At 42.3% G+C, this 25,850-nt stretch overlaps 1 protein-coding gene across 16 annotated transcripts in view; it reads left to right on the plus strand.

The window, feature by feature from the left end:
* The window catches only part of AUTS2 (activator of transcription and developmental regulator AUTS2), a 1,102,353-nt gene that overhangs the window by 889,040 nt on the left and 187,463 nt on the right, over nucleotides 1-25,850 (plus strand). For 9 of the 16 annotated variants that reach the window (XM_087889442.1, XM_087889478.1, XM_087889448.1 and 6 more), the window contains one exon: nucleotides 7,775-7,870. The exons of the other annotated variants lie outside the window; for them this stretch is intronic. In XM_087889442.1, the coding sequence (XP_087745568.1) occupies nucleotides 7,775-7,870 (96 nt within the window). The remainder of the gene's footprint in view (nucleotides 1-7,774; nucleotides 7,871-25,850) is intronic. 16 annotated transcript variants of the gene reach the window in all.

Genomic DNA, 25,850 nt, shown 5'->3' on the forward strand with positions numbered 1-25,850 from the left:
GCTCTGAGGTTCCCTAATGGTGTCTTGTCGCACTACTACACAACTCTATTTAGCTTTTTCCAAGATAAGCAAAGGTTGACTGGATATTACCATCTGCTGTATCATTTACATTTTCAGAATGTGGGTTGCAAAGATATCTTGTACATTTTCAAGTTTGGAAAAAAAATATCCCAATGTGGTTAACTAGATGATGATACGATCCCTCCTGGCTTTAGAAAGTTTAGAGGCCGGAAGTCCTCTTGTTACATTCTGGTAGGACAAAGCTTTAGCTGGATGGGGACAATCTTATTTTAACCTTACCCCAGGGGTGAAACTCTCCCGGATCGGACCAGATCGCCTGATCCGGTAGCAATTTTTCCCTGTGGTTCAGCGATCCGGTAGCGATCACCGCCCGGGTGTCATTACTTCCTGGTTTTAACCAGGAAGTAATGTTTTTTTTACCTTCTGTGCATGCGCAGAAGTTTTTGCACATACGCATGTGTGCGCGCGCATGTGACGCGCTTCCGAACCGGTAAGGAAGGTAAGTAGATTTCACCCCTGCCTGGCCCGCTGTGATTCAGACCTCTTGCATCCTGAATACAATTCTTGGCGAGTTACCTTTTCTTTAATATTATATTCTAGGGTATGGATGTTTTATGATTCTTGAAGAAATCCATCTTTTCTGTGAACAAACTCGGCCTTATAACTCTTAACTCCACTGTAATCCACATGCAGGATTACAACCTGCATTTCTGGTTAATTTTTTTAATTAGTCATTTTTTTTTGCACTTTTAATTACTCACTTTTACTTTTCCTTATCTTAAAGTTGCCAAGGTTGAGAAACACTGATTTAAAGAGAAACTGCTTTCCCTTGACAGCTGTCATTTTATTTATTTACTATTGGCCAAGTGTTCTTCAAATATTTAATAATATTCTCTCTCACTCACTCACTCTCTGTTTCTTTCTTTTATTGGTTTCCTCCTGGAACAGCCAAAATAAAAATGTATCAGGCTATAGTTTGGCAATAAAATGGCACCTGTTATAATTGCCTTTGAAATCAGCTCTTCTGCCAAAAGAATATAGATCTTTTCTGAACTGTGGGTTACAAACAATGAAGTTGCTAATACAATACAACCTTTTGGTGCTCTTGGCATTTGCTTTTTTCATTCTTTTTAATTGTTCCAATAGAAGAACGTGTATGGATCTGCCTTGGATTGCTTAGCTCAAGCAACAGGAAGTGTCTGGATGGATGTTCATTCATCAGTGGCCTTCCAGAGGCTCCCTGTGCTTCAGCAGACACTCTATTTATAAATTTATTTTCCACTCCTCCCTCCCAGGCCTATGTGGGTGCCATACACTTGGTCCTTCCATACAATGTAATCTGATCGGCCATGCTGGTTTTCAAGCAGCAAGGCCAGCTTGGCCTCTGCCGGGAAGGTGACAGCTGTTAGCTACAGATAGTCAGCTCCAGACCCTGGCTGCTAAAATCCACTCATTCATTCTTGTCACAGATCGTTGCCCACAGCTGGAAGCTTTGCTTTTCAGTCTGCTGATTAGCTGGCAAAGGATCTACATACTGTATTAGCAAGGTCAGCAGCTGAGATAAAAGCTAAAGCCCTTGTCCATGGGAACTATTTTTAAAGAGATAGTCTTGTGCAGTCGTTTGAACATTTGAACATGACTATTTTTCCTTCCTTCCTTCCTTCCTTCCTTCCTTCCTTCCTTCCTTCCTTCCTTCCTTCCTTCCTTCCTTCCTTCCTTCCTTTTTTATCCATCCATCCATTGAACATAACTATTTTTCCTTCCTTCCTTCCTTCCTTCCTTCCTTCCTTCCTTCCTTCCTTTTTTATCCATCCATCCATCCATCCATCCATTGAACATGACTATTTTTCCTTCCTTCCTTCCTTCCTTCCTTCCTTCCTTCCTTCCTTCCTTCCTTCCTTCCTTCCTTCCTTTTTTCTCCATCCATCTATCCATCCATTGAACATGACTATTTTTCCTTCCTTCCTTCCTTCCTTCCTTCCTTCCTTCCTTCCTTCCTTCCTTCCTTTTTTCTCCATCCATCTATCCATCCATTGAACATACCTATTTTTCCTTCCTTCCTTCCTTCCTTTCCTTCCTTCCTTTTTTCTCCATCCATCCATCCATCCATCCATCCATCCATTCCATCCATCACTGTTTTATATAATAGAATAACAGAAAAACAGAGTTGGAAGGGACATTGGAATTCTTCTAGTCCAGCCCCCTGCTCAAGTAGGAGACCTTATACTGAATGGTTGTCTAATTTTTTCTTAAAAAACTCCAGTGTTGGAGCACCCATGACTTCTGAGGCAAGTTGTTCCACTGTCAGGAAATTTCTCCTTAGTTCTAGGTTGGTTCTTTCCTTGATTAGTTTCCATCCATTGCTACTTGTCTGGCCTTCAGGTGCTTTGGAGAATAGCTTGACTCCCTCTTCTTTGTGGCAGCCCCTGAGATATTGGAACCCTGCTATCATGTCTCCCCTAGTCCTTCTTTTCATTAAACTAGACATACCCAGTTCCTGCAACTGTTCTTCATATGTTTTAGCCTCCAGTCCCCTCATCATCTTTGTTGCTCTTCTCTGCACTCTTTCTAGAGTCTCAGCATCTTTTTTACATTCTGGCAACCAAAACTGGATGCAGTATTCCAAGTGTGGCCTTACCACGGCATTATAAAGTGGCATTAACACTTCACATGATCTTGATTCTATCCCTCTGTTTAAGCATCCTAGAACTGTGTTGGCTTTTTTGGCAGCTGCTGCACACTGCTGGCTCATATCTAAATGGTTATCCACTAATATATTTGATTTGATTTGAGCCCCTGCTCTAGAGCTCCCTGAAAGGCAGAGGTCTAGGAAAATTCATGGTTCTCCAGCTCTGGTCTTCATGCATTTTTCTAGGGTCTCCATTCTCACTGAATCAGAAGCAACAGATATGGGTTTTGTCCCTCTGCAGCTGACATTCTAGTGGCCTGGTTGCATTGGCACCCAAGTTTTCCTATCTTCCATGTGTTCTTTTTTTCAACAGCATATAATAACCATCTGGAAAATGTAAATCTTTCCTCCTTCAAAGTTGCTGTTTTGTGGATACTGGTGGGAGAATCTTCAGCTTCTTGTTGGAAGAAATGTCCTTCTGGGTTCAGTTCCAAGCATGGAAAAAGACACTGGAAACATGGAGACTGTTTGGAAAGATGGTTTAATGGTGGACAGGAGGACCAGATAGCTTGGGCTCCTGAGCAGAAAAGGGCAGAGATGCTGAGAGTGCCTTGGTTTTATGCCCTCTGTTGGGCTTTGAATTTGAGCTTGTATTCTGATTGGTTGTCAGACTCCCATGGGGCCATGCAGGGGCAAATCTGTAGTCTGTCCTGAGTATCCCAAGCTTGGTTGAGCCTTGCTGGTTGATGATGTAATGAAGGGGCTTTGGACAATTCCTATTATGGCTCTGCTACCTCGTTTCCCCAAAAATAAGACCCTGTCTTATATTTTTTTGAACCCTAAAATAAGTGCTTGGCCTTATTGTCATGCGCTCAAAAGCCCAATTAGGCTTATTATCAAGGGATGTCTTATTTTGGGGAAAACAGGGTAGAAAAATCTACATCTTTATTATGTAGAATAGACTGGCCCAGGCCTTAATGGCCCATTGACAAAGGGGGGGGAAGGAGCTGCTTTGTCTTTAAAACATGTTTCTCCTTTTCTCATCCAGAGAAATATAATATTCTGCCTTTTTAATATTTCCTAAAATATTTCATTCTTCTAGGAGAGGGCTGGGTGCTAACTTCCTACATTCTTTTCAGATTTTTTGCAAATTTTATGCAAACAGGACTGGGCAAGTTAGATGACAAGATGGTCCTCAGAATTGAAAAACAACTACCATGTTTTCCTGAAAATAAGACCCTGTCTTATATTTTTTTGAACCCCGAAATAAGCGCCTGGCCTTATTTTCGGGGAGGTCTTATTATTTTGGGGTGCGTGGAGGAAACCAGAGCAAACGGCGGGGACCGGCTGAACATTTGTTTAAATATTTTCAGGGAGGGCTTATTTTCAGGGAGGGGCTTATTTTAGTACATGTTTTCAAAAGCCCAATTGGTCTTATTATCAGGGGATGTCTTATTTTAGGGGAAACAGGGTACTGAGAATTTTGGGCCATCCTGAACAGCAATGCACATACCCAGAGGATCCTTCTGTAGGATAGTTGGTAAAAGGATTTAAAGCAGTGGTTTTTTTAAAAAAAACTTGGCATCTTTATGGTTTGTGGACTTCATCTCCCAGAATTCCTCAGTCAGCATTCTATTATCATTAAATGGCTGGAATAAATATGTGTGTTGTCACCAGGATGGGGGATTATTTTATTATCTTTAATTTTATTGTTTTTATTTCTTTTATATTGTCCTGCGAGTTGCCATTTGCAAATAGGGGGCAATATAAATTTTTCTAAATAAATAAATAGATAAATATTATCCCATTCCCTTTCACTCTATAGCTTCCTGAACTGCCTTCATTTCCAGATTTTTATTTTATTTTTTTAAAAAAGCCAGTTGGAAGGAATTTGTGTGTGTGAGTGTGTGTGATTTAATGCAAGCGATGGTGGGTGAAGACTTTTGGAAAGTTTATTGTACAGTGGGTGATTTGGAGATTCATACATTTTCTGAATCACCTCATAAGTGAGGTGGTAAGTGCAAGAAGCCAATATGTCACTCGTGAGAATTTTACCAAGATGTTCTTCTTTGGGAGGAAAAAAAAAATAATGAAAGCAATTTCTGTTCCATCGAAGTAAATGAGAATATTTGCAAAAAGGAAAAAAAAGAAAAGAAAAGAAAAGCCGAAGATCATTTTGAGTGGTAAAATGCACATGCCCAACTATTCCAGGCAATAAAAATGATGGGGAGAGACACATCGCCAGTAGTGAAATTTTTACTCCTTAAAACATATTCAAAGACATAATAAAGCGTTAAAGTGAAAATATTGTTGAGACAGCTTTCATTATGCTTGTTTCAGGGCTCATTACGGCTTAAGTAAAAGTGACTGAGCAAAAGAGACATAACAATATCTGGGTTGAATTTCTATTAAGTTGGGAAAGGCGCTGGCTTTTTTTTTTTTTTTTTTTCCCCTAATGGTGTCAGGATAAGGTGGCTGGTTTTCAATGGGGTTCAGATGTGGTGCTAGGCTGAAGGGCGTGAAAGATACCGTTTTATGGCCTGCTGATACACCATGAGCCGAGGTGGCACAGTGGTTAGAGTGTAGTACTGCAGCTACTTCAGCTGACTGCTAGTTCAGCAGATCAGCGGATCAAATCTCACCGGCTCAAGGTTGACTCAGCTTTCCATCCTTCTGAGGTGGGTAAAATGAGGACCCAGATTATTGGGGGCAATATGCTATTTAGTATACTGTCTTTGGTGTAAGCCGCCCAGAGTCCTTGGAGAGTAGGCAGCATAGAAATATGATTAATAAATAAAATAAATAAATAAATTGATCTGGAAACCTGGTTATGTGGTAGGGCTGGAGGTAAAGAAAGTGTCGGGAGAAATATCCCTCTGGTTCAGTTCCAAGCTGGGAGAAAGACACTGGAAACATGGAGGCTGATTGGAAAGATGGTTTAATGATGAAGCAGAACCAGATGGGTTTGAGGTCCTGGGTAGCTGACCACATGGAGTTGAGAGTGAGGGGGTATTTATACCTTCTCTTGGGCTTTGCACTTGAACTTCCTGTTCCTGTGCAAGAACATGCATTCTATTGGCTGTTATAGGGGTCATAGCTGGCTCTGTAGGTTGAGCTCTTAGGTTTAGTTGAAGTTTGGACTCTGATGCAAAGATTGTGCGATGTAGTGAGCTCTGCTGCTAGTGGGTTAATCCGATTATGTCCTGAGGGATCATTTCTTAATCCCATCATCCTGGAGCTGGAGGTCTTTTGTTTTGTAGATAGGATGGCCCAGTCTTTCTTAATGGGCAAAAAAATATCTGCTGGGCAGTGGTGGGTTGCCCCCGGTTTGGACCGGTTTGCAAGAACTGGTAGTAAAACCGGCGGGTGGTTCTGCCCACCGACCCAAACGTCGTCAGAAAACTTCTGTGCATGCACAGAAGCATGCATGCGTCCATGCAGCCCCGTTGCAAACCGGTAGTAAAAGTAAGTAGAACCCACCCCTGCTGCTGGGTCTATTAGGAAAGATGAGGGGCTGTCTCTTTCTGTCTCCAAGAACATGTTTCTCCATTCCTCCTTTAAGAAAATATAATATTCCGCCTTTTTAATATTTCTCAAAATATTTCATTTTTCTAGGAAAGGGGGAATATTCCCTCAAAAGCATCTCGTGACAGCCATCCCATCTGCCAGGGGGCCCTCTGTGGTCATAAGTGGGCTCAATGTAGAAGTTTAGCCTAGAGCAGTGCTCCTCAACCTTGGCGACTTGAAGACGTGTGGACTTCAACTCCCAGAATTCCCCAGCCAGCCAGCCATGCTGGGAATTGAAGTCCACATATCTTCAAGTCACTGAGGTTGAGAAAGGCCGGCCTGGAGCACTCTGCTTCTGTTGGGTGGTGGGCCTCGGTTTTTTTTTAAAAATTGAGATTCATATTTCAGTTATTTCATTTCATTCAGGACTCCTTCAAGTATTCAGAATGGAAAGCAAGGTTTAAAAAAAAGGAGGGGGCGGAGGGAGGTGTCCAGGAGTAGCTTGCTTTAGAAAAAAATAAAATAAAAAAGAAAACCTAGATCATTTCATGAAGGGAAATCAATTAAAAAAGGTTGACTGCGAACATTTATCCATTTAGCTCAGCCTGCTATTGAATTTTCATGATGGACTTCGACTTTTCGGGAGAGCGGCCCGAGTTAATGGCAATTGTTCCCTTCTCTTCAAAATTTATTATCTGGTTTATTCAAAGGAAAACACTCCATCAAACCCAAGAGCGGCCAAAAGCCTATTGATAGGTTTGTGCTTGTGTGGGATTGGGAAAAAAAAAATGGGTGGGGTGGGGTGGGGGGGTTTGTCGCAGATGTCCAGCCTTTTGAAAGAAAATTAAACAAGTATCTCATTACGCAACGCTTCGGTGATCCCTGGAGATGGGCCGCAAAAGCAGCCAATTTAATGAGCTGGGAATCGCAAACAGTGCCAAAGTTTACCTCAGGCCCGTCTTTCTGGAGAAGGGTCCCCTATTTAGAGGCACTCAAGCAGAGGAGAAAGGATCCTGCTGGGTTCCCTTCCTTTCATCCCCAAAGATGGAGAGGGGTGGGTGGGTAATATTTCCTCCCTTTCTTCCTTGCATCCAGAGGAATTATGCGTGCTAATTTGATTAGGGGCAGATTTGATTAACTGGAAAATGAGGGCTTTGCGAAGCCTTTCGCACGCTTAATTTAGCCCTTTGCAAAAAAAAAAAAGGGGGTGGGTGGGTGAAGGGACGGCAACATTGTGTCGTGGAAAAAAACCTCCCAAAAGGCATATGGGAACCCCATTCAATGGGAAAGACAGCCTTTGAGGGCCGACAATATCGGGAATCGCCATGGTTCATTTTGGGCTAATCGGTTTGGAGCGTTTGGCTTGGCTGCGGAATACAAATTGCATTCGGCATTGCCAGTTAAACGGTTCAAGGAATAATGAGATTAATGTAGTAGGGAACTTAGCGGAGCAAAATGCTTTTCTCTTTCCCTTTCTCTCCCTTGATTTCTCTTTTTTCTTCTCCGAACAACAAGGCGTAACTGGTTTCAATGGAGCTTTGCTGGAAAGCTGAGCAGGAGAGAGAGAGAGACAGAGAGAGAGACAGAGACAGAGACCACATGTGTTTCTCTTTGCAGGCGATTACTTCTTATGGCTTGCAAACTCCTAGACTGAATCCTCTCTGTAAACAAGGAAATGAAAACCTCAGACCGAGGCTTTTGCAGACCCTGGAGGTAATATTGCTTAAATGAGCATACATTTTACTTTTTTTTTTTTCCTGGTTGACTATATCCCTCTTTCCCCCCTCTTTGCTCATCATTCCACCACTGTCTGCCTAACTCAGCCTTGTCAGGAAAGAAAACCTATATTTTTTAAAGCTTTAAGCCTGGCCAATGGAAAGCTATATCTAAAAGCGGAATAACAGAGTTGGAAGGGTCCTTGGAGGTCTTCTAGTCCAACCCCCTCCCTACTCAGGCAGGGAACTCTATATACCATTTCAGACAAATGGTTGTTCAATCTCTTCTTAAAAAACTCCAGTGTTGGAGCGCCCACAACTTCTGGAAGCAAGTTGCTCTGTTGTTCCATAGAGAACTCCATGGAGCGTTTATGTTCAATACCTCCCACCCCCCAAAAAATTGACCCACAAGGGAAAGAAAGGATAGAGAAGGAATACAAGATAAAGATAAAAGTTTCCCCTGTCCAGTCATGTCTGATTCTAGGGCATGATGTTTATCTCCATTGCTTGACCAAGGGAGCCAGTGTTGTCCAAATACATTTTCCAGGGTCACGTGGCCAGTGTGGCTGTACATCAAAGGCCCACAGAATGCTGTTACCTTCCTATTGAAGTGGTACCTATTAACCTATTCACATTTGCATGGTTTTGAACTGTTAGGTAAGCAGGAGCTGAGGCAAGGAAAGGAGCTCATCCCGCTACACGGTTCTCGGGTCTCGAACCTGGGCTGTCAGCTTTCCAGCTCAGTGTCTTTAACTTGTCCCTTTTTCAAGAGGCAACTAGACTTTCTGGTTTTTCATTGAAGACATTTCACTTCTCATCCAAAAAGCTTCTTCAGCTCTGACTGGATGGTGGGGAATGGAAGGATTGATGCTCCTTGCAGACAGCTGGTCATTTGCATTCTTTTAGCAAGTCATTGAGGTCACCTGGAGGTTTATCTGTGTCGTCAGGGTCACCTGAGTGATGACAATAGGTGTGGAGCCTTCTTGGAACTGCTGAAAGGACTGTGTTGTAGACTGGAGCTAGATGACGTTGTAGCCCACCCCCTCGAGAGAGGGCTGTTCAGTTTTGACATATATGGTCTCTTTGACCCCTCTTTCAAACTAGCAGTCCAAGAAGCTTCTTGGATGGGAAGCAAAATATCTTCCAGTTGCCTTTTGAAAAAGCACCTTTGGTAGAACCGTGACTTGGATGACTGAGAATCTCCATAGACATTTGGTGGAACAGCTTGTGTCCCAAAGTTGTGGGTGCTCCATTAATGGAGGTTTTCAAGAAAAGATTGGACAAGATTGTTTGTCCTAGATGACTGGAGGACTTCTGCCTTGGGCAGGGGGTTGGAATAGAAGACCTCCAAGATCCCATAAATGATTCTATGATCCCCATATTCACCAACAGCATCATAGATGTCCCAGTTCATTATTTCATTTTATTTCATTATTTCCTATATATGCTGTAGTTCTTCCAATCATTAGTAACACTACACTTCCTCTTCCTGCATGCATTCCAACAACTCCAAGCCACAAGAACAGATCACATTAATTGAGTTCTATTACATTTTTCCTTTTTTAAATGAATTTCATAAACACAGAACATGTCTATTTCGGTTTCCTTCATTTCATTTTTTTAATTATTACATTACTCTTCTCACATTCCAATTTGCACTTTTCCATATGTCATAGTCATCACCAGATGGGCCCATAAATATTGATCTCCATCACTCATTATGACTCTGGTCAACAGAGGCTTTCACGTAACACTTTTTAATAAGATGCAGAAGGTATACACCATAGTTGTACTTGTGCCACCTCCAGCACTTTCTGTTAATAGCAAGAATAGTTCTTGTTGGAATCACTGCATATGAATAATAGTTAAACTATTACCATATTTTTCAGACTATAAGACACATTTTTTTGTCTCCCAAAAGGGGGTGAAAATGTCTATGCATCTTATAGACCGAATATTGCCGAAGCCCTGCCAATCTGCCAGCCGTTTTACTTGCCTCCGCGCACCCCATTTTTGGGCCTTTTTCAGGCCCATTTTTTTTCTGGCCCATTTTTTCGGCTTTTTTCGGCCTGTTTTTGAGGCTTTTTTGGCCCATTTTGAGGCTTTTTTGGCCTGTTTTTGAGGCTTTTTTCAGCCTGTTTTTGAGGCTTTTTTCAGCCATTTTTCCCAGAAAAAATGGCCTGAAAAAAGCCTCAAAAACAGGCTGAAAAAAGCCTTGAAATGGGCTGAAAAAAGCCTCAAAAACAGGCTGAAAAAAGCCTCAAAAAATGGCCTGAAAAAAGCCTCAAAAATGGGCCGAAAAAGCCTTGAAATGGGCTGAAAAAAGCCTCAAAAACAGGCTGAAAAAAGCCTCAAAAATGGACCAAAAAAGCCTCAAAAATGGGCCGAAAAAGCCTCAAAACAGGCCGAAAAAAGCCTAGAAAACGGGCAGAAAAAAGCCTTGAAATATTTGCCAAAATATTTCATTCTTCTAGTGGGGGGACTTCCCAAATATATAAATACATGCTAGTTGCCAAGCACCTGAATTTTGATCTCATAACTATGGGGAGGGATGCTGCGACAGTTGGAAGCGTAAGAACCAGTTGTAAATTATTTTTTCAGTGCCATTGCAACCTCCAACAATCACTAAACCCATAGTTGTAAATCGAGGATTACCTATATAACCGTTTAGCCATGTAAGATTTGACAAGCGTGGTTCTAATTAACCTAATTTCAGCTAAATGTCCTTCTTGGTTCCAAGATTTTCTTTTCAATTTTATGATCATGATTCGTTAGTTCTTCAGGATGCATGAACTCAGTGCCAGACGCAGAGAAAATAACAACCAGCTATTTTAAAATTGAAAGCTTGAAATCAGAGGCAAACAAAACATGAGGAATACAGCAATTTATTTCCAATTTCCTTATAATTAAGCCATGCATATTTCCTAATTCAATTTAGCTTAAGAGATGAGACCCTAATGAATAGATTCCCAACAAAGGTTTTCAAACTAAGCAAGTCTTTGCAGTCATCAGATTTAAGGATACTCATGGCCTAAATGAATCCAAATAATACATCTCAAGTTTTCCAATGAAAGATAAAACACCAATCTTGCTTTCAAGCTTTCAGCCTGTTTGGATAACCGTTCTCCACAAATGTCCAATATCAGATGTTGGATTTGCCATTTGAAGTTATAGTCCTGTAATTAATGATCACTATAATACTAATATGAGAAGTATGAATCTTGGCCCCTGTAAGAAAATTTTCAGAAGGAAAGGAATGGAAGGGACAGTGCTGAATCAGTTGACAACATACCGTATTTTTCGGAGTATAAGACACACCTTCCCCCCCCCTAAAAGTGGGTAAAAATTTAGATGCGTCTTATACACCGAATGTAGCCCCGCCCACCCAGTGGCCCCCACCCTTTGGCCCCTGCCTCGCAGCAGTACCTCCTTGCAAGCAAATAGCAAGAAAAAACAGCTCTTTTCAGCTACAGCACAGCCTAATTAGCACCATGATTGGATCTGCCTCCCGACTCTCAGCTGTTTTGCTCTCAGCTGTTTTGTGCAGGGCTCTGCTACTTGCTGCAAAGAGGTAAATTGCTGGAGCAGGTTTTTTTTTCCTTGTGCTAATCAAGCTATGCTGAAAACGAAACTGAAAGTAAAGCAGGCTGTTTGCTGCAACGAGGCAAAATTGCGCAGAGGCAGAGGCAGATTTCTTTTTCTTCTTTACCTCACCAAAAAACGGAGCTGCATCTTATAGTCCGGTGCATCTTATACTCCAAAAAATATGGTATCTCACAGATAACATCTTAGCCCAGGTGGCAGGAAACCTGGGAAGAAACATTGCAATGCATTCAAAGATATTTTGCCATAATAAACTCACCTCAAATTAAAGTTGAGAACCCCTCTTCTAGTTCCCATGCGTCTGTAGTGCCCTCAAGACTAGCATTAAAGGTACTTTCCTGAAATCTCCCTAGTTCCTGCTTCCCTGATCCTTCTTAGCTGTGCAAGGACTTAACACGCTCCTTAAATTGGGGGACCCACTTTCCGCCAGTTGCTGTGAGAAAGCTCAGTTAAGAATCAGATTTCAGAAGCAGCTGAGGCCCAGAATCCAAAATTTGCTCAATTTAGGGAACTTGGGTTTTTTTTCCAAAGGGCTAAAATAAATATCTTAAACCTCAAGCATGCATGGTGTGCCACATGATCTCTGAAAAAGGGACTTTTAAGATGCTGCAGATAAATCTTTTCTTCAGGCTTCCACACACTCTAACACACTTTTGGAGTTTAAATCCAAAGGGTTGTGCAGCCCTATCCTACACTTTTAGGTGTATGCTGCAGAAGTGGGATTCACATAATTTACCTACAGCACCGAAAATGTGAGCACGAGTGCACATGTGCCACCTCCATGCATGTGCTCGGCTTTGCATGTATGCACTTTGCTCTCACACACACCTTTCATGCATGCGCCTGGCCTCAAAAACATGCCTAAATAGGTCAGCATAGAGCTGGGGCGGCTGGGCAGGCCCACCCGCAATTTCCGCTTCCGGTTCACCTGAACTGGTCCGAACCGGCTGAATACCACCTCTGGTATGCTGTCAAGTGCAAGAAATCAGGAGCCAAGGCGGTTCAAAAGAATATAAATTTATTCCATGCTAACACTCTTTACAAAAAGCTGAAGTACTCTACCCGACAAAGCAAATTGGGAGCAGATAAGGATTATATGATGACTCCTACAGATGCTTCCCCAGATGTCAGCTCAGAGGAGGATGAATTAGTTCTAGGCACATCAGGAATGTAGTTGGCCAATGGCTCCAAGCAACTGTCTGAGAGGGATTTTAACAGATTAACAGATTAATGGAGTTGGAAGGGACCTTATAAGTCATCTAGTCCAACCCCCCACCCAAGCAGAAGACCCTACACCATTTCTGACAAATGGCAGTCCAATCTCTTCTTGAAAGTTTCAAGTGATGAAGCAACCACAACTTCTGAAGTCAATTGTTCCGAATTGTTCTGAAGGCAAGCTGTTCCATTGGTTGATTGTTCTCACTGTCAGAAAATTTCTCCTTATTTCTAAGTTGAATCTCTCCTTGGGATTCCATCCATTATTCCTTGTCTGACCTTCAAGTGCCTTGGAAAATAGCTTGACCCCCTCCTCTCTGTGGCAACCCCTCAAATATTGGAACACTGCTATCATGTCTCCCCTGGTCCTTCTCTTCACTAGACTAGCCATGCCCAGTTCGTGTAACCGTTCTTCATATGTTTTAGCCTCCAGTCCCCTAATCATCCTGGTTGCTCTCCTCTGTACTTTTTCTAGAGTCTTAACATCTTTTTTATAGTGTGGTGACCAAAACTAGATGCAGTACTCTACGTGTGGTCTTACTAGGGCTTTATAGACCTCACTTGATCTTGATCTGGTTTGATTTGGTTGAAGCAGGACAGCCCTGAGGCTTCTGGTGGTAAAAGCATGCAACTGTAGGCAGTTAGGGAGGAGGAGGAGGAGGAGGAGGAGGAGGAGGAGGAGGAGGAGGAGGAGGAGGAGGAGGAGGAGGAGGAGGAGGAGGAGGAGGAGGAACTGCCTTCTGCACCTGATCCAAGAACACATAGGGCAGGAGCAGTGAAGATCAGCCTGATAACTCAGGAGAGAAGAACCTCATCCCTCTTGATGGGCTGCACCAAAAGCTGGCTGTTCAGTACAGCAGACAGATGGAGATAATGCTGGGAACAACATGTTCATTTCCTAGCTGTGTGTTCTCTGATTGTTGTGATTTCAGCCTTGCCTTGGATTGACCCTGTGCCTCGACTTTGGATCATGCCTTGTGAACTGTGCTGTTTTCTGTCCTCATGCACCCTCTTGTATTGTGGATTTAATTTTGACTAGAGGATTTATCCGGTTTGGGAAGCTTTCAAGTGCCTTAAGAGTCTGTAGAGATTCTCAGTCATCCAGGTCATGGTTGTCCCAAAGGTGCTTTTCGGGAGGCAACTGGACTTTCATGTTTTTTCTTTTTAAGATGTTTCACTTCTCATCCACCCTCTTGGATGAGAAGCAAAACGTCTTCAAAAGAAAAAAAACAAGAAAATCCAGTTGCCTCCCGAAAAGCACCTTTGGGACAATTTCAAGCACCTTGTGGACTCACTGGCCATTACTCTGTGGATTAGTATTGGTCTGCTTTTAGGTTGGACTTAATTGGGACAGTTCTGGATTTTCAGTGAAGGGAATTGCTGGGGAATATTAATAAACCCACTAACCCTACCATTATGGGTGTGAGTGAGTGGGATAGCATAGTGTGAGTGGAATTAAAGGTAGGTTGGACTTAAATCTCTTGTGGGCCTGAAAGGACTCAAGACTGATGATGCACTTGACCCTTCCCTCAGGCTCATCCTGGTCATTTCCTACATATACCTTGTTAAAATTTATTTATCTATCCCTTAGATTTATATAGCTCCCTATCTCACATATGTGACTAATGGAGTAGCCAAGGGTTGAACCATTTGTTAACTGATCTCTTAAATCAGAATTTATTCACTTGGCTTCTCCAAAAGTTATTGAAGGATCACTCTTATAATCTGTAGCCAGTCTGGCTGGGGAGAAAGAGAATTACTATTTACCAATGCCTGTTGATTCAAAGTTGGGTGAAACTATGCAAAACTTTAGGCACTCCTGATCAAACTGTATGTTTCAACAAATCCCTAAAATGAACAGAAGCTGGCACAAGCTCCACTGATGCAAAGATAAACATGGCATCTTTCTGCAAATGGGAATGCATTCTTGCTATTTATGTGTGGCTGTTTATAGATTTAAAATAAGAAAATAGTGAAGAGAGCAGATGCAGAAGTTTGGATGCGATTCCAGTCAATACTTGGTAAGCCTCCTTTGGCAGAAGTAAGAGCTTCCAAATATTTCCTGTAGCCAGCTAAGGACTTTTCTGCAATGCAGCCTTAAGCGGTTTGACTCCAGTGCATTAACCAGCTAGAAATGAAGCCAACTGAAGAAATCTCTTTCCAGATTTCAAGCCTTTCCTCTGCTTTGTCTATGATCTTGGCATCTGGACCACACTTTCCAACAGTCCCCAGTTGGTGGCTTACCCTAATTTTTTTTAGATCGTCCACCCGTGTTGGGAAAGCGATCACCATTTGCGTTCCATTCAGTGGTCATGTCTTTTAAAGAATCGTGTTTTTCCTTCTGTGTGAATCCTCTCTGCTGCCTTCTTTTCTACTTGTTGGGGCATCCAACAGCAAACTAATAGAAAAAGGACATGCCGTGGTTTTAAGTAGTGCTTAAATAAAAATCTTTTTATTAAAGATGTTTTTTATAAGATAAAGACAATGCAAATTGCAAGAAAAGTGAAAGTAAAGCAAAAGAAAAGTGATAAACAGAAAAGAAATGAAAGAAAAAAGACAAGGAAGGAAAGAAGAAAAGACAAGGAGGGAAAGAAAAATAACAGAGTAACAGAAAAATGGAATTGGAAGGGACCTTCTAGTCCAATCCCGCACTCAAGCAGGAGACTCCATACCATTTCAGACAAATGGTTCTCCAATCTCTTCTTGAAAATCTCCAGTAATGGTTCCACCGGTTAATTGTTCTCACTGTCAGGAAATTTCTCATTAATTCTTGATTAGTTTCTATCCATTGTTTCTTGAAAACAAGATGCGAACAATAGGAGAACAAACACATCAGGACTAGATTCAGCAGTCTATCTGCATTTAAAAGACACAGGCCACTCTTTTGAAGACAACAAAATCCATATTTTGGACAGAGAGGATCGCTGGTTTGAAAGAGGGGTCAACGAGGCCATCTATGTCAAAATTGAACAGCCCTCTCTCAACAGAGGGGGAGGGTTATGGCATCATCTCTCTCCAATCTACAACACAGTCCTTTCAACAGTTCCACACCCATTTGCACCACTCAGGTGACCCTGATGACACAGATAAACCTCCAGGTGACCTTAACCACCACTAAAAGAATGCAACTGACCAGCTGTCTGCAAGGAGTATAAATCCTTCCATTCACCACCATCCAGTCAGAGCTGAAGAAGCTTCTTGGGTGAGAAGTGAAACGTCTTTAAAGAAAAACCAGAAAGTGCGTAACTGAGAATCTCCATAGACAACCATGACCTGCATAACTGAGAATCTCCATAGACAAGATATGAACAAGGAACTTCCAACCTTATTTACAGCAACTACAATGGCATTTCTATTTTATCCTCCCTCTCTAAAGTTACATCATGGCTTCCTTCTTTTTTATTTATTTATTTATTTATTTATTTTATTGAATTTATTGGCCACCCATCTTGTAATGAATGACTCTGGGTGGCCAATAAATTCAATCAATCAATTCATACTCTACCACAGGGGTCTCCAACCTGGGCTACTTGAAGCCTGGCGGACTTCAAATCCCAGAATTCCCCAGCCAGCAAAGTAAACAACTACACAGATTCTGTGATTTTTTTTTTCTACATGTAGACTTTTAACACACTGAACTAATTCTTGAAACCAGATTGATTTGATTTGATGGCTTGAATCAATTCTCTGAATCAATTTGCGGCAACCCTTGGAACTAAATGTCAAAATCAACACAACTCTTCAAATTAAATCACAAATTCAAATTGGATTTGGGGAGATTTGCATATAGCACTCATGGCAGATGGTGATCCAGGGACCAATTAAAGATTTTTTTCTCTCTCTCTCTCTTTCTCTGTCTTCCTTAAAGAATAGCCTACCAGCTCCCAAGACAATCACTCTCCTCAGAATTGCTCATACTATTAGAAAGTTTGTACCCTAAATCTCCTTTGTGGCCAACAAACCAGCTGTGCACTCTATCTTCTCTGTGGCACCTCTTCAGATATTTGAAGGTTGACATCATGACCCTCTTTCATCTTCTTTCTCCAGGCTCCCAGGTCTGCAAATTGATACCCTTAAGAAACATTTTCCTACATTTTTTTGCTACCTGTTCTCATTCATGCTGATGAAGGAGAGTGACTTTTGACATTACTTTTTGGAGGAATAGAACTTTTGAAGAAATTCTCGTGGGAGGCGTGTGATGTGCTTGCAACTTACTAAAGTTGCAAAGTAGCCAAAGTGCATGTGTATAAATATCTTTCTTCATCACTACTGTAGCCTCAATGGCTTCTTGGGATTCAATTCAATCTCAGGTGGGAAGACATTAGGAGGGGCTCTTCCCGTGACACTTTTCGTAATGGAAAATGTAAACATCCTGGGAGGCTACGGAACAAAACATAACACAAAATGGTATTTTCATGAGAGCGGCACTCTCTGCCACCTTCCACAAGAAAGTCAGAAACACCTCTAGAGAAATTTAAAAGAAATTCTCCTGCAATTTGAGAATGTTAAAAAAAAATCGAAGGAATAAAAATTGAACAATTGTCAAGCAGGACGGCATATACTGTAAGACTGTTTTGAAGTTAAGCATTAGGGAAATTAAGGGAAGTTAATATCTGAAGTTAAGCATTAGGGTAAGCATTAGGGAAACTAAGGAGGACAATTGCAGGGAAAAATGAGATAACCAGTTGGCTGTAGGAGATGACCACGCTGAGCCTGAGGGCGGAGTCAAGCATGTCATCAGTCTTGAGTCCCTTTGCACATACAAGAGATCTAAGTCCAGCCCACCTTGAATTCCTTTGGCAAATTAAATTTGCCAATGACAGATGAACTGTAGGACATCTGTCATAGATGTTCCAGTGGATCCTGAACCAACCAGGAAGTTGGACTTCTTGAGCAGCCACAAAACTAGCATATGTAGTTGAATTAAATGTTCTGTTTTCTTCTGAAACTTTTCTTTTCTTGGATTTATCCATGGTTGGCCTACTGGGGGTTGAAAAGCTTAATATATTGTGTGCTGGCAGGTGTTGCACATTGGCGGTTGAGACACATATTTTGAGTGACAGGAGCTGCAGCAGAGGGGTGAAAGAGCCACATGAGGCTCCAGAGCCGCAGGTTGCTGACCTCTGGTATAGGGTTTCCAGCCTGAGCAGGGGGTTGGACTAGAAGACCTCCAAGGTCCCTTCTAACTCTGTTATTCTGTTACTCTGCCTCTTTTGTACCATGAAGGAGATGAATAAACCAATTGAGGAAGCTCACGTGCTCTTCTTTCTGACTTCATCTTCCAGGCATTGGTTTAGAGAAGCTCCAAGGCTCAAAGTCCGCTGGGTTGAGACAGAGACAGTGGGTGGGGTGGAGAAGTGAGACTGGGGAGAGAAGTTTGAATTGCAGTCGCTTCATTAACATGCCCCGATCTAGACAGAAGAGTGCTCTCTGGCTGCCCGTCTTTTTGTCTTGCCCATCTGCTCATTGCGGTTTTAATTAAATCTATGTGTATGTTTGGGTCTTTCCTTTCTTTGCCTTCTTCTTCTTTTTTTTTTAAACTTACTCCAAGAAATCAAAAAGCAGCCTAGCTGGTGCCAATGTTCACTCAGCTTATCCGGCCGCTAACAAGCAGACACCAAAGGGAATATATGACCACTTTGCTCTCCAGCCAGTCTCTGCCAATAATCAGCATGAAACCAAAGGGGTTGTTATATTTTTTGACTTTCTACCCTCGGTCCTTCACTTCCAACCTCCCTATTGCCACCGGCAAAGGCAAGCTAATGAGTGATCCCACTTGTGGTAAGCCTACTAGGAGAAATGATGGGTTTCAAATAACCCAAAAGCACGCAGCATGAAGCTTGTTGGAAAGGCCATTGTTCCTTCTCTGGCACCTGATGTGTCCAGACTCACAATGGCGTTTGCAGAGGGTGTTTCCAATTGCCAGGCAGGCTGTTTGTTTTGCCTGCCTTGGCTCGGGAGAAGCAATGCAATCTGGTAGGGGTTAACTCCACGCTTGTCTCTCCTGCTTCTGATGTCAGCACCTCCTTTTATCTGTGAAGAGCAACTTGCTGCAACCTCACAAATAATTTGGCTTAATAGGCTCTTCTGCGTTCCATTTTCACTTCCAAAGGTAGGCACTACAGAGAACATCCTTACCCAGCTGTATGGTCTCCATCTCATTCTCATATGGACAATGGGAGGGAGGGAGGGAAGTTAGATGATAGATGATAGATGATGGATGGATGGATGGATGGATAGATAGATCTGCTTTCATGGTTGGAAGAAGGATGCTAGAGTTCCATCTGCAACAATAAGTAAACCATTTTTTGTTTGTTTCTTTGTCACATTTATATGCTTGCCCAACTTTCAAAAAGTTGACTGGAAGTTTGCTTAAAATCACCCTAGGTGAAAAATCACCCTACGCATTCCAGTAAGTCAAAAAGAAAACAAATTATATTGTGATTTAGGACAACATATAAGGCCTAGCCAATATTCTCTTACAATTCACGTCTGGAAACTCAATCTGCAAGAGGTGAATGATAGAGCACCTTTATGACCCTTCACAACTAAAAATAAGTTGCGTTCACATGTGGGATTCAAGGGCAGGTTCTGGGTCAAGCCATACAACATAGCTCTTGGACTATAGAAATTGTGCACCAACATCTGAGAAACTAACAGACTTGGGGAGCTTGCTATGAATTTTTCAAACCCTCACTCGTTGCATCTGCAAAAGAATCTCATAGTCTCTGGCACTTTTCAGCAAACAGGGCCAGGTATTAACATTAGACTTGCAACATAAGGAGGCTGAAGGGAGATAGAAATTCAGCCGCTCAGAAGCTCAGGTATCAACTTAATTGGGTTATTTTCATATGTCACTGCAGTGACCTTGTGGTGAAACGGATGAGACATTGTGGAATCTGGAAGCCTTTCCCTAACCTTATCCTGTGCTGATGAGCCGAGAACCCTTCCCCCCCCCAAAGTAATCCAAAGGACTCATAAATGGGTCCTTAATATGGAGACTTGAAGTCCTCTGCTCAGCTGACATGCTGCCCAGATCTTCCCCTTTCAGGTCCACTCTTCTTATCCCATTAGCAAGATGTCAATGAGGTCAAAAGGACATGTGTATCTCACTGAAAAGAGGAAAGACAGCACACACACATACAATCTGAAGAAGGATGAAGACACTGAGGGCTTCTGGAGCAGATTTATGTATTTATTTAATGGGATAACAGAATAACAGAGTTGAAAGGGACCTTGGAGGTCTTCTAGTCCAACCCCCTGCTTAGGCAGGAAACCCTACACCACTTCAGACAAATGGTTGTCCAATCTCTTTTTAAAAACTTCCAGTGTTGGAGCACCCACAACTTCTGGAGGCAAGTTGTTCCACTGATTAATTGTTCTCACTGTCAGGAAATTTCTCCTCAGTTCTAGGTTGCTTCCCTTCTTGCTTATTTATTTACTTATTAGATTTCTTTATCTTGCTTTTATCACATTATGAGTAACTTAAGCAGTGGTGGGTTCCTCCTGGTTCGGTCCGGTTCGGCCGAGCCGGTAGCGGTGATGATATGACGTCACCGAACCGGTTCTTCCCCCCCGCCCTCCCACCCCCCCACCCCTCCCACGTATTCTTACCTTTTATTTGGTCCCACCCCCAATCTATTGCTGCCTCCTGAGTCCGAGCTGATGACTAGAGGGAAAAAAACTGTTTAAACTCTTGCCGGGGGGCTTCAAAGGGCCGTCCTACAGCTGATCAGTGTTAAAAGCAAACAAATGAGTCGGGTCATAAGTGCGAGGACTGGTCGTAAGTGCGAGGACCTTCCAGAAATGACTCTGACCAGCTAGCCACACCCACCTAGTCACATGACCTCCAAGCCACACCCACAAAATAAGCCACGCCCACAGAACCGGTAGTAAAAAAATTTAGAATCCACCCCTGAACTTAAGGCAGTGAAGATACATAATACTCCTTCCTCCTCCTATATTTCCCACAACAATTCTTTGAGGAGAGCTGAACGAAGAGAGACTGGCTGGCCCAAAGTCATCCAGGCTGCTTTCAGGCCCAAAAGAGACTAGAACTCACAATCTCCTGTCCCAAAGGTGCTTTTCAAAAGGCACCTGGATTTTCTTGCTTTTTTTTCCTTGAAAACATTTTGCTTCTCATCCAAGAAGCTTCTTCAGTTCTGACTCCTTCCAACAAGCAAAGTCAATGGGGGAATCAAATTCAATTAACAACCGTTTGACTCACTTAACAGTGCTCCTCTTAAAAACCATGGCAAAAAAAAGGTAATAAAATTGGGCACGATTCGCTTAACAATGACCTAATTAACCAGTTCAGAAATTCTGGTCCCAGTTGTGGTCGTAAATCGAGGACTACCTGCCGTTGTTGCTCAGCCATTCTTTGTCTACTTCCTCACCTGCTTTTGAAGGAGAGACAGCGCTGAGTTTTGCTAGCCCGTTGAAGTCACTTTATTCAGTATCTCCATGGCCTGTATTTATCAAATCATAGCCAACAACATGTCTTCCAGGGGTGAAATGCTCCCAGTTCGGACCAGATCACCTGATCGGATAGCGATGGTGGCGGGTGGTTTGGAGAACCGGTAGCAAAAATCCCTGCCCCCCCCATGCCCAGCTGAGCCGCACGATCATCAGAGGCTTTGTTTTCTACAACCTCTTCGGCCGAAAAAATGCTTTTAAAAATAATTTTAAAAAAGCCTCTGATGATCGCGCAGCTCAGCTAGGATCGTCAGAGGCTTTTAAAAGCATTTTTTCTACAACCTCTTCGGCCAAAGAGGTTGTAGAAAAAAATGCTTTTAAAAGCCTCTGACGATCCCAGCTGAGTTGCCAGATCGTCAGAGGCTTTTAAAAGCATTTTTTTGCGACTTCTTAAGGTTGTAGAAATTTAAAAAAATAAAATAAAAAAAAAAGTTGGCCACCCCCACCCAGTCACATTACCACCACCCCCACCAAGTCACGCCCACAGAACTGGTAGTAACAAATTTTACATTACACCACTGATGTCTTCCATCTTTACTGTTGTTAGAAAAAGCTGAAACCACACCTCTGTGTGACAGAAGCTATGTTGTGCTTGGTGTTGGATGGATTTAACAGATTAACAGAGTTGGAAGGGACCTTGTAGGTCTGTCAGGGCATTTATTAATCCCATGTTTGGCTCTGGGACTAATTACCCTGGTTTAGAGGAGGAGATGAATCGAGGCTTATCCTTGTTTGCAATATTCCGAAAAGAAACGCGAGAAAAAATTTCTAATAAAACTCATTTATTTGTTATAAAGAAAATAAAACACCTCACTAACTAAGAAAAGTTAATTGTTACATTTTTGAAGGTAATTCGGGCCGGCTATCTCTTAGCCGGACCTTTCTGGAAAAAAGAAACAAAGGAAAAAATGTGTGAAGCAAGTGAAGGAATGTGGGTGGATACGGAAATACGTAGCTTACTGATAAGAAGTTGGCAAAGCTACGGAGAGCCAGACAGTCCAGAAATAATGAGCTCAGCTGGTAAATAAAATAACGCAGTGACAAGGTCATCTAGTCCAACCCCTCCTCCAAGCAGGAGACCGTACACCATTTCTGACAGATGGCAGTCCAGTCTCTTCTTGAAAGCCTCCAGTGATGAAGCTCCCACAACTTCCAAGGGCAAGCTGTTCCATTGGTTGATTGCTCTCACTTTCTCCTTATTTCCAGGTTGAATCTCACTTTGTTCAGTTTACATCCATTATTCCTTATCTGGCCTTTGGGTGCCTTGGAAAATAGCTTGACCCCCTCCACTCTGTGGCAGCCCCTCAAATATTGGAACACTGCTACCATGTCTCCCTTGGTCCTTCTCTTCACTAGACTAGCCCTGAGTCTTCGGAGAGGGGCGGCATATAAATTTAATTAATTAAATTAAATTAAATTAAATTAGCCCTGCCCAGTTCCTGTAACTGTTCTTCATATGTTTTAGTCTCCAGTGCCAGAGGTGGGTTTCAGCAGGTTCTAACCAGTTCTGGAGAACCGGTAGCGGAAATTTTAAGTAGTTCGGAGAACTGGTAAATACCACCTCTGACTGGCCCCACCCCCATCTATTCTCTGCCTCCCGAGTCCCAGCTGATTGGGAGGAAATGGGGATTTTGCAGTAACCTTCTCCTGGAGTGGGGAGGAAATGGAGATTTTACAGTATCCTTCCCCTGCCATGCCCACCAAGCCATGCCCACAAAGCAATGCCACGCCCACCAAGCCACACCCACAGAACCGGTAGTAAAAAAATTGGAAACCCACCACTGCTCTAGTCCCCTAATCATCCTGGTTGCTCTTCTCTGCACTCTTTCTAGAGTCTCAACATCATTTTTGTAGCGTGGTAACCAAAACTGGATGAAGTATTCCAGGTGTGGCCGTACTAGGGCTTTATAGAGTGGTATTAGTACCTCACTTGTTCTTGGGTTTTATATTGTTCAGTCTGAATCTCATCATTCAAGGAAAGAGGAAGGAGAAAAGGACAGCCTTATGAGCCTTGGACATTGTTTTGAAAAAGATGAGGTTTATAGAGTGTTCTGGTTTTATTTATTAGAAATCCTTAGCCAGCCCTATTAACTTACAACTGTTTATGAATTACCCCGACAAGGTTCTTTTCTGGTCTAAACAGAGACTCATTCATCTGAATCAGTGGATTCACTGATACATTACCTTGCATTTTTTAAAAGCGGGCATTGTGTGCTCTGCCTAAATAATTTCCCCATGAAGTTATTTTTAAACAATTCCCTCATGAGTCTAAGAAATGCTTGTCTAGACTATTGATTCATTTCCCTCTTCTTCTTGCCCAGATTTCTTTAAGGTTAAGTATAGCTGAAGATTTGTTATACTGCAATTTAAGAAGCTTTGAATGTTTTCACCTTTGAAAGGGCCGGGTGGATAGTTATGTCATCCATAAGCACCACCACATTTAAATTGCTGGTTCATTTTGTTCTTTTTAAAAGAATTTTAACCGGATGGTGTTAATCCTTGCTAGGGTATTACCGGCATCAAAAATATCTCCTTGTCACTCACTGGTTCTGTCAGAGTTTGTTGCAAAATCACTTCCAGAAAGCACACACAGATAACTGATTCTGCAGGATTCATTAACTTCTCTTTATATACATAATAATACATGAATAAAATGTACAATACCAACAGCAGATTCTTCCAATGTAGCAGTTACAAGCAAAACACAAGCAGAGTACAGCAGACTCTTTTCAGTTTCAATTCTCAGCAGATAGACTCAGAAGTTAAGCCACGCCCAGACTCCAAACTGTTTCAGCTCCCATTGGTTGACTTAGTTGCTATGCCTATTCATTGGCTGACCTTGTCACCATGTCTTCCCAGTCATGAATATTCTGACAGGTTCTTTTTATCAAACCAGGGTACCAGATTTTCTAAACTTTAGAGGAGAATTTACACTGAAGATTAAAATGTAAAAATGGACTTGCATATATCTTAGTCTGGTTCAACCCAGGGAAAGATGACCATTTTGCAGAATTTTCTCCCAATTTATCTCCCTTCCCTTCTCATTTCCCTCCTTCTATTTTTGCCTTTCCTGATAGAATCAAGATCATGTGAAGTGTTAATACCATTAGGTATTAGTGCTCTAGGAGGGGTGCAGAGAAGAGCAAGAAGAATGATTAGGGGGCTGGAGGACAAAACATAAGAAGAACGGTTACAGGGTTTGAGTATGTGTAGTCTCATGAAAAGAAGGACTAGCAGAGACATGGTAGCAGTGTTCCAATATTTGAGGGATTCCTACAAAGGCAAGAGGGTCAAATTACTTTCCAAAGCACTAAAAGGCAAGACAAGAAACAATGGATGGAAACTAACCAAGGAGAGAAACAATCTAGAACTAAGGAGAAATCTCCTAATGGTGAGAGCAATCAACCAATGGAATAGCTTGACTTCAGAAGTTGTGGATGCACAATGGTGAAATCCAATTTTTTTTACTACTGGTTCTGTGGGCGTGGCTTGGTGGGCGTGGCAGGGGAAGGATATTGCAACATTCCCATTCCCTCCCCACTCCTGGGGGAAGGATATTGCAAAATCTCCATTCCCACCCCACTCTGGGGCCAGCCAGAGGTGGTATTTGCCAGTTCTCTGAAGTGTTCAAAATTTCCGCTACTGGTTCTCCAGATCCTGTCAGAACCTGCTGGATTTCACCCCTGATGCGCCATCACTGGAGGCTTTCAAAAACGGACTGGACAACCATTTTTTTTAAATTTGATTTATATGCCGCCCTTCTCCGGAGACTCAGGGCGGCTTACAATGCGTTAAGCAATAGCTTTCATACTTTTGTATATTTTATACAAAGTCAGCTTATTGCCCTCACAAACTGGGTCCTCATTTCACCTACCTTAGAAAGGATGGAAGGCTGAGTCAGCCTTGAGCCTTGGAGAGATTCAAACCAGCAGTAATTGCAGGCAGCTGTGTTAATAACAGAGTGCTTAGACCACTGTACCATCAAGGCTCTTCACATTTGTGTGAAATAGTATAGAGTCTCCTGCTCTAGCAGGGCATTGGACTAGAAGATTTCCAAGGTCCCTTCCAACTCTATTATTCTATGTTATTCTAGTGAAGAGAAGGGCCAGGGGAGACATGTTCCAATATTTGAGGGGCTGCCACAGAAAGGGGGGTGTCAAGCTATTTTCCAAAGCACCTGAAGACCAGACAAGGAATAACGGATGGAACTGACCAAGGAGAGATTCAACCTAGAAATGAGGAGGAACTTTCTGACAGTGAGAACAATCAGCCAGTGGAACAGTCTGCCTTCGGAAGTGGTGAGAGCTTCATCACTTAAGACTTTCAATAAAAGATTGGGCTGCCATTTGTCAGAAATGGTGTAGGGTCTCCTGCTTGAGTGGGGGGTTGGACTAGATGACCTATTAGATCCCTTCCAACTCTGTTAATCTGTTAATGTTCTATGAGAAGGACGTATAATGCTGGTCTACTTAACTAACATTCCATAATGATGATGCTTTTAACAGCAGAATCAGCAATAGAAATTTTAGAAGGCTGCAAAAGAGCCTAATTGTGCTTCAGATTCCAGCACTGTTGGATAATGATTTTCTCCTAGGGAAATTAAGTAGAATTGTCCCAGCATGTCAATCACTAAAGTATAGAAAACAAGTGGTAATAGAATCCTTACCTTTCCTGCACTGATCTGC

The sequence above is a fragment of the Pantherophis guttatus genome, chromosome 1 (genome assembly GCF_059756535.1).
Source record: "Pantherophis guttatus breed Tessera chromosome 1, ASM5975653v1, whole genome shotgun sequence".
In the NCBI taxonomy this organism is placed as follows: Eukaryota; Metazoa; Chordata; class Lepidosauria; order Squamata; family Colubridae; genus Pantherophis; species Pantherophis guttatus.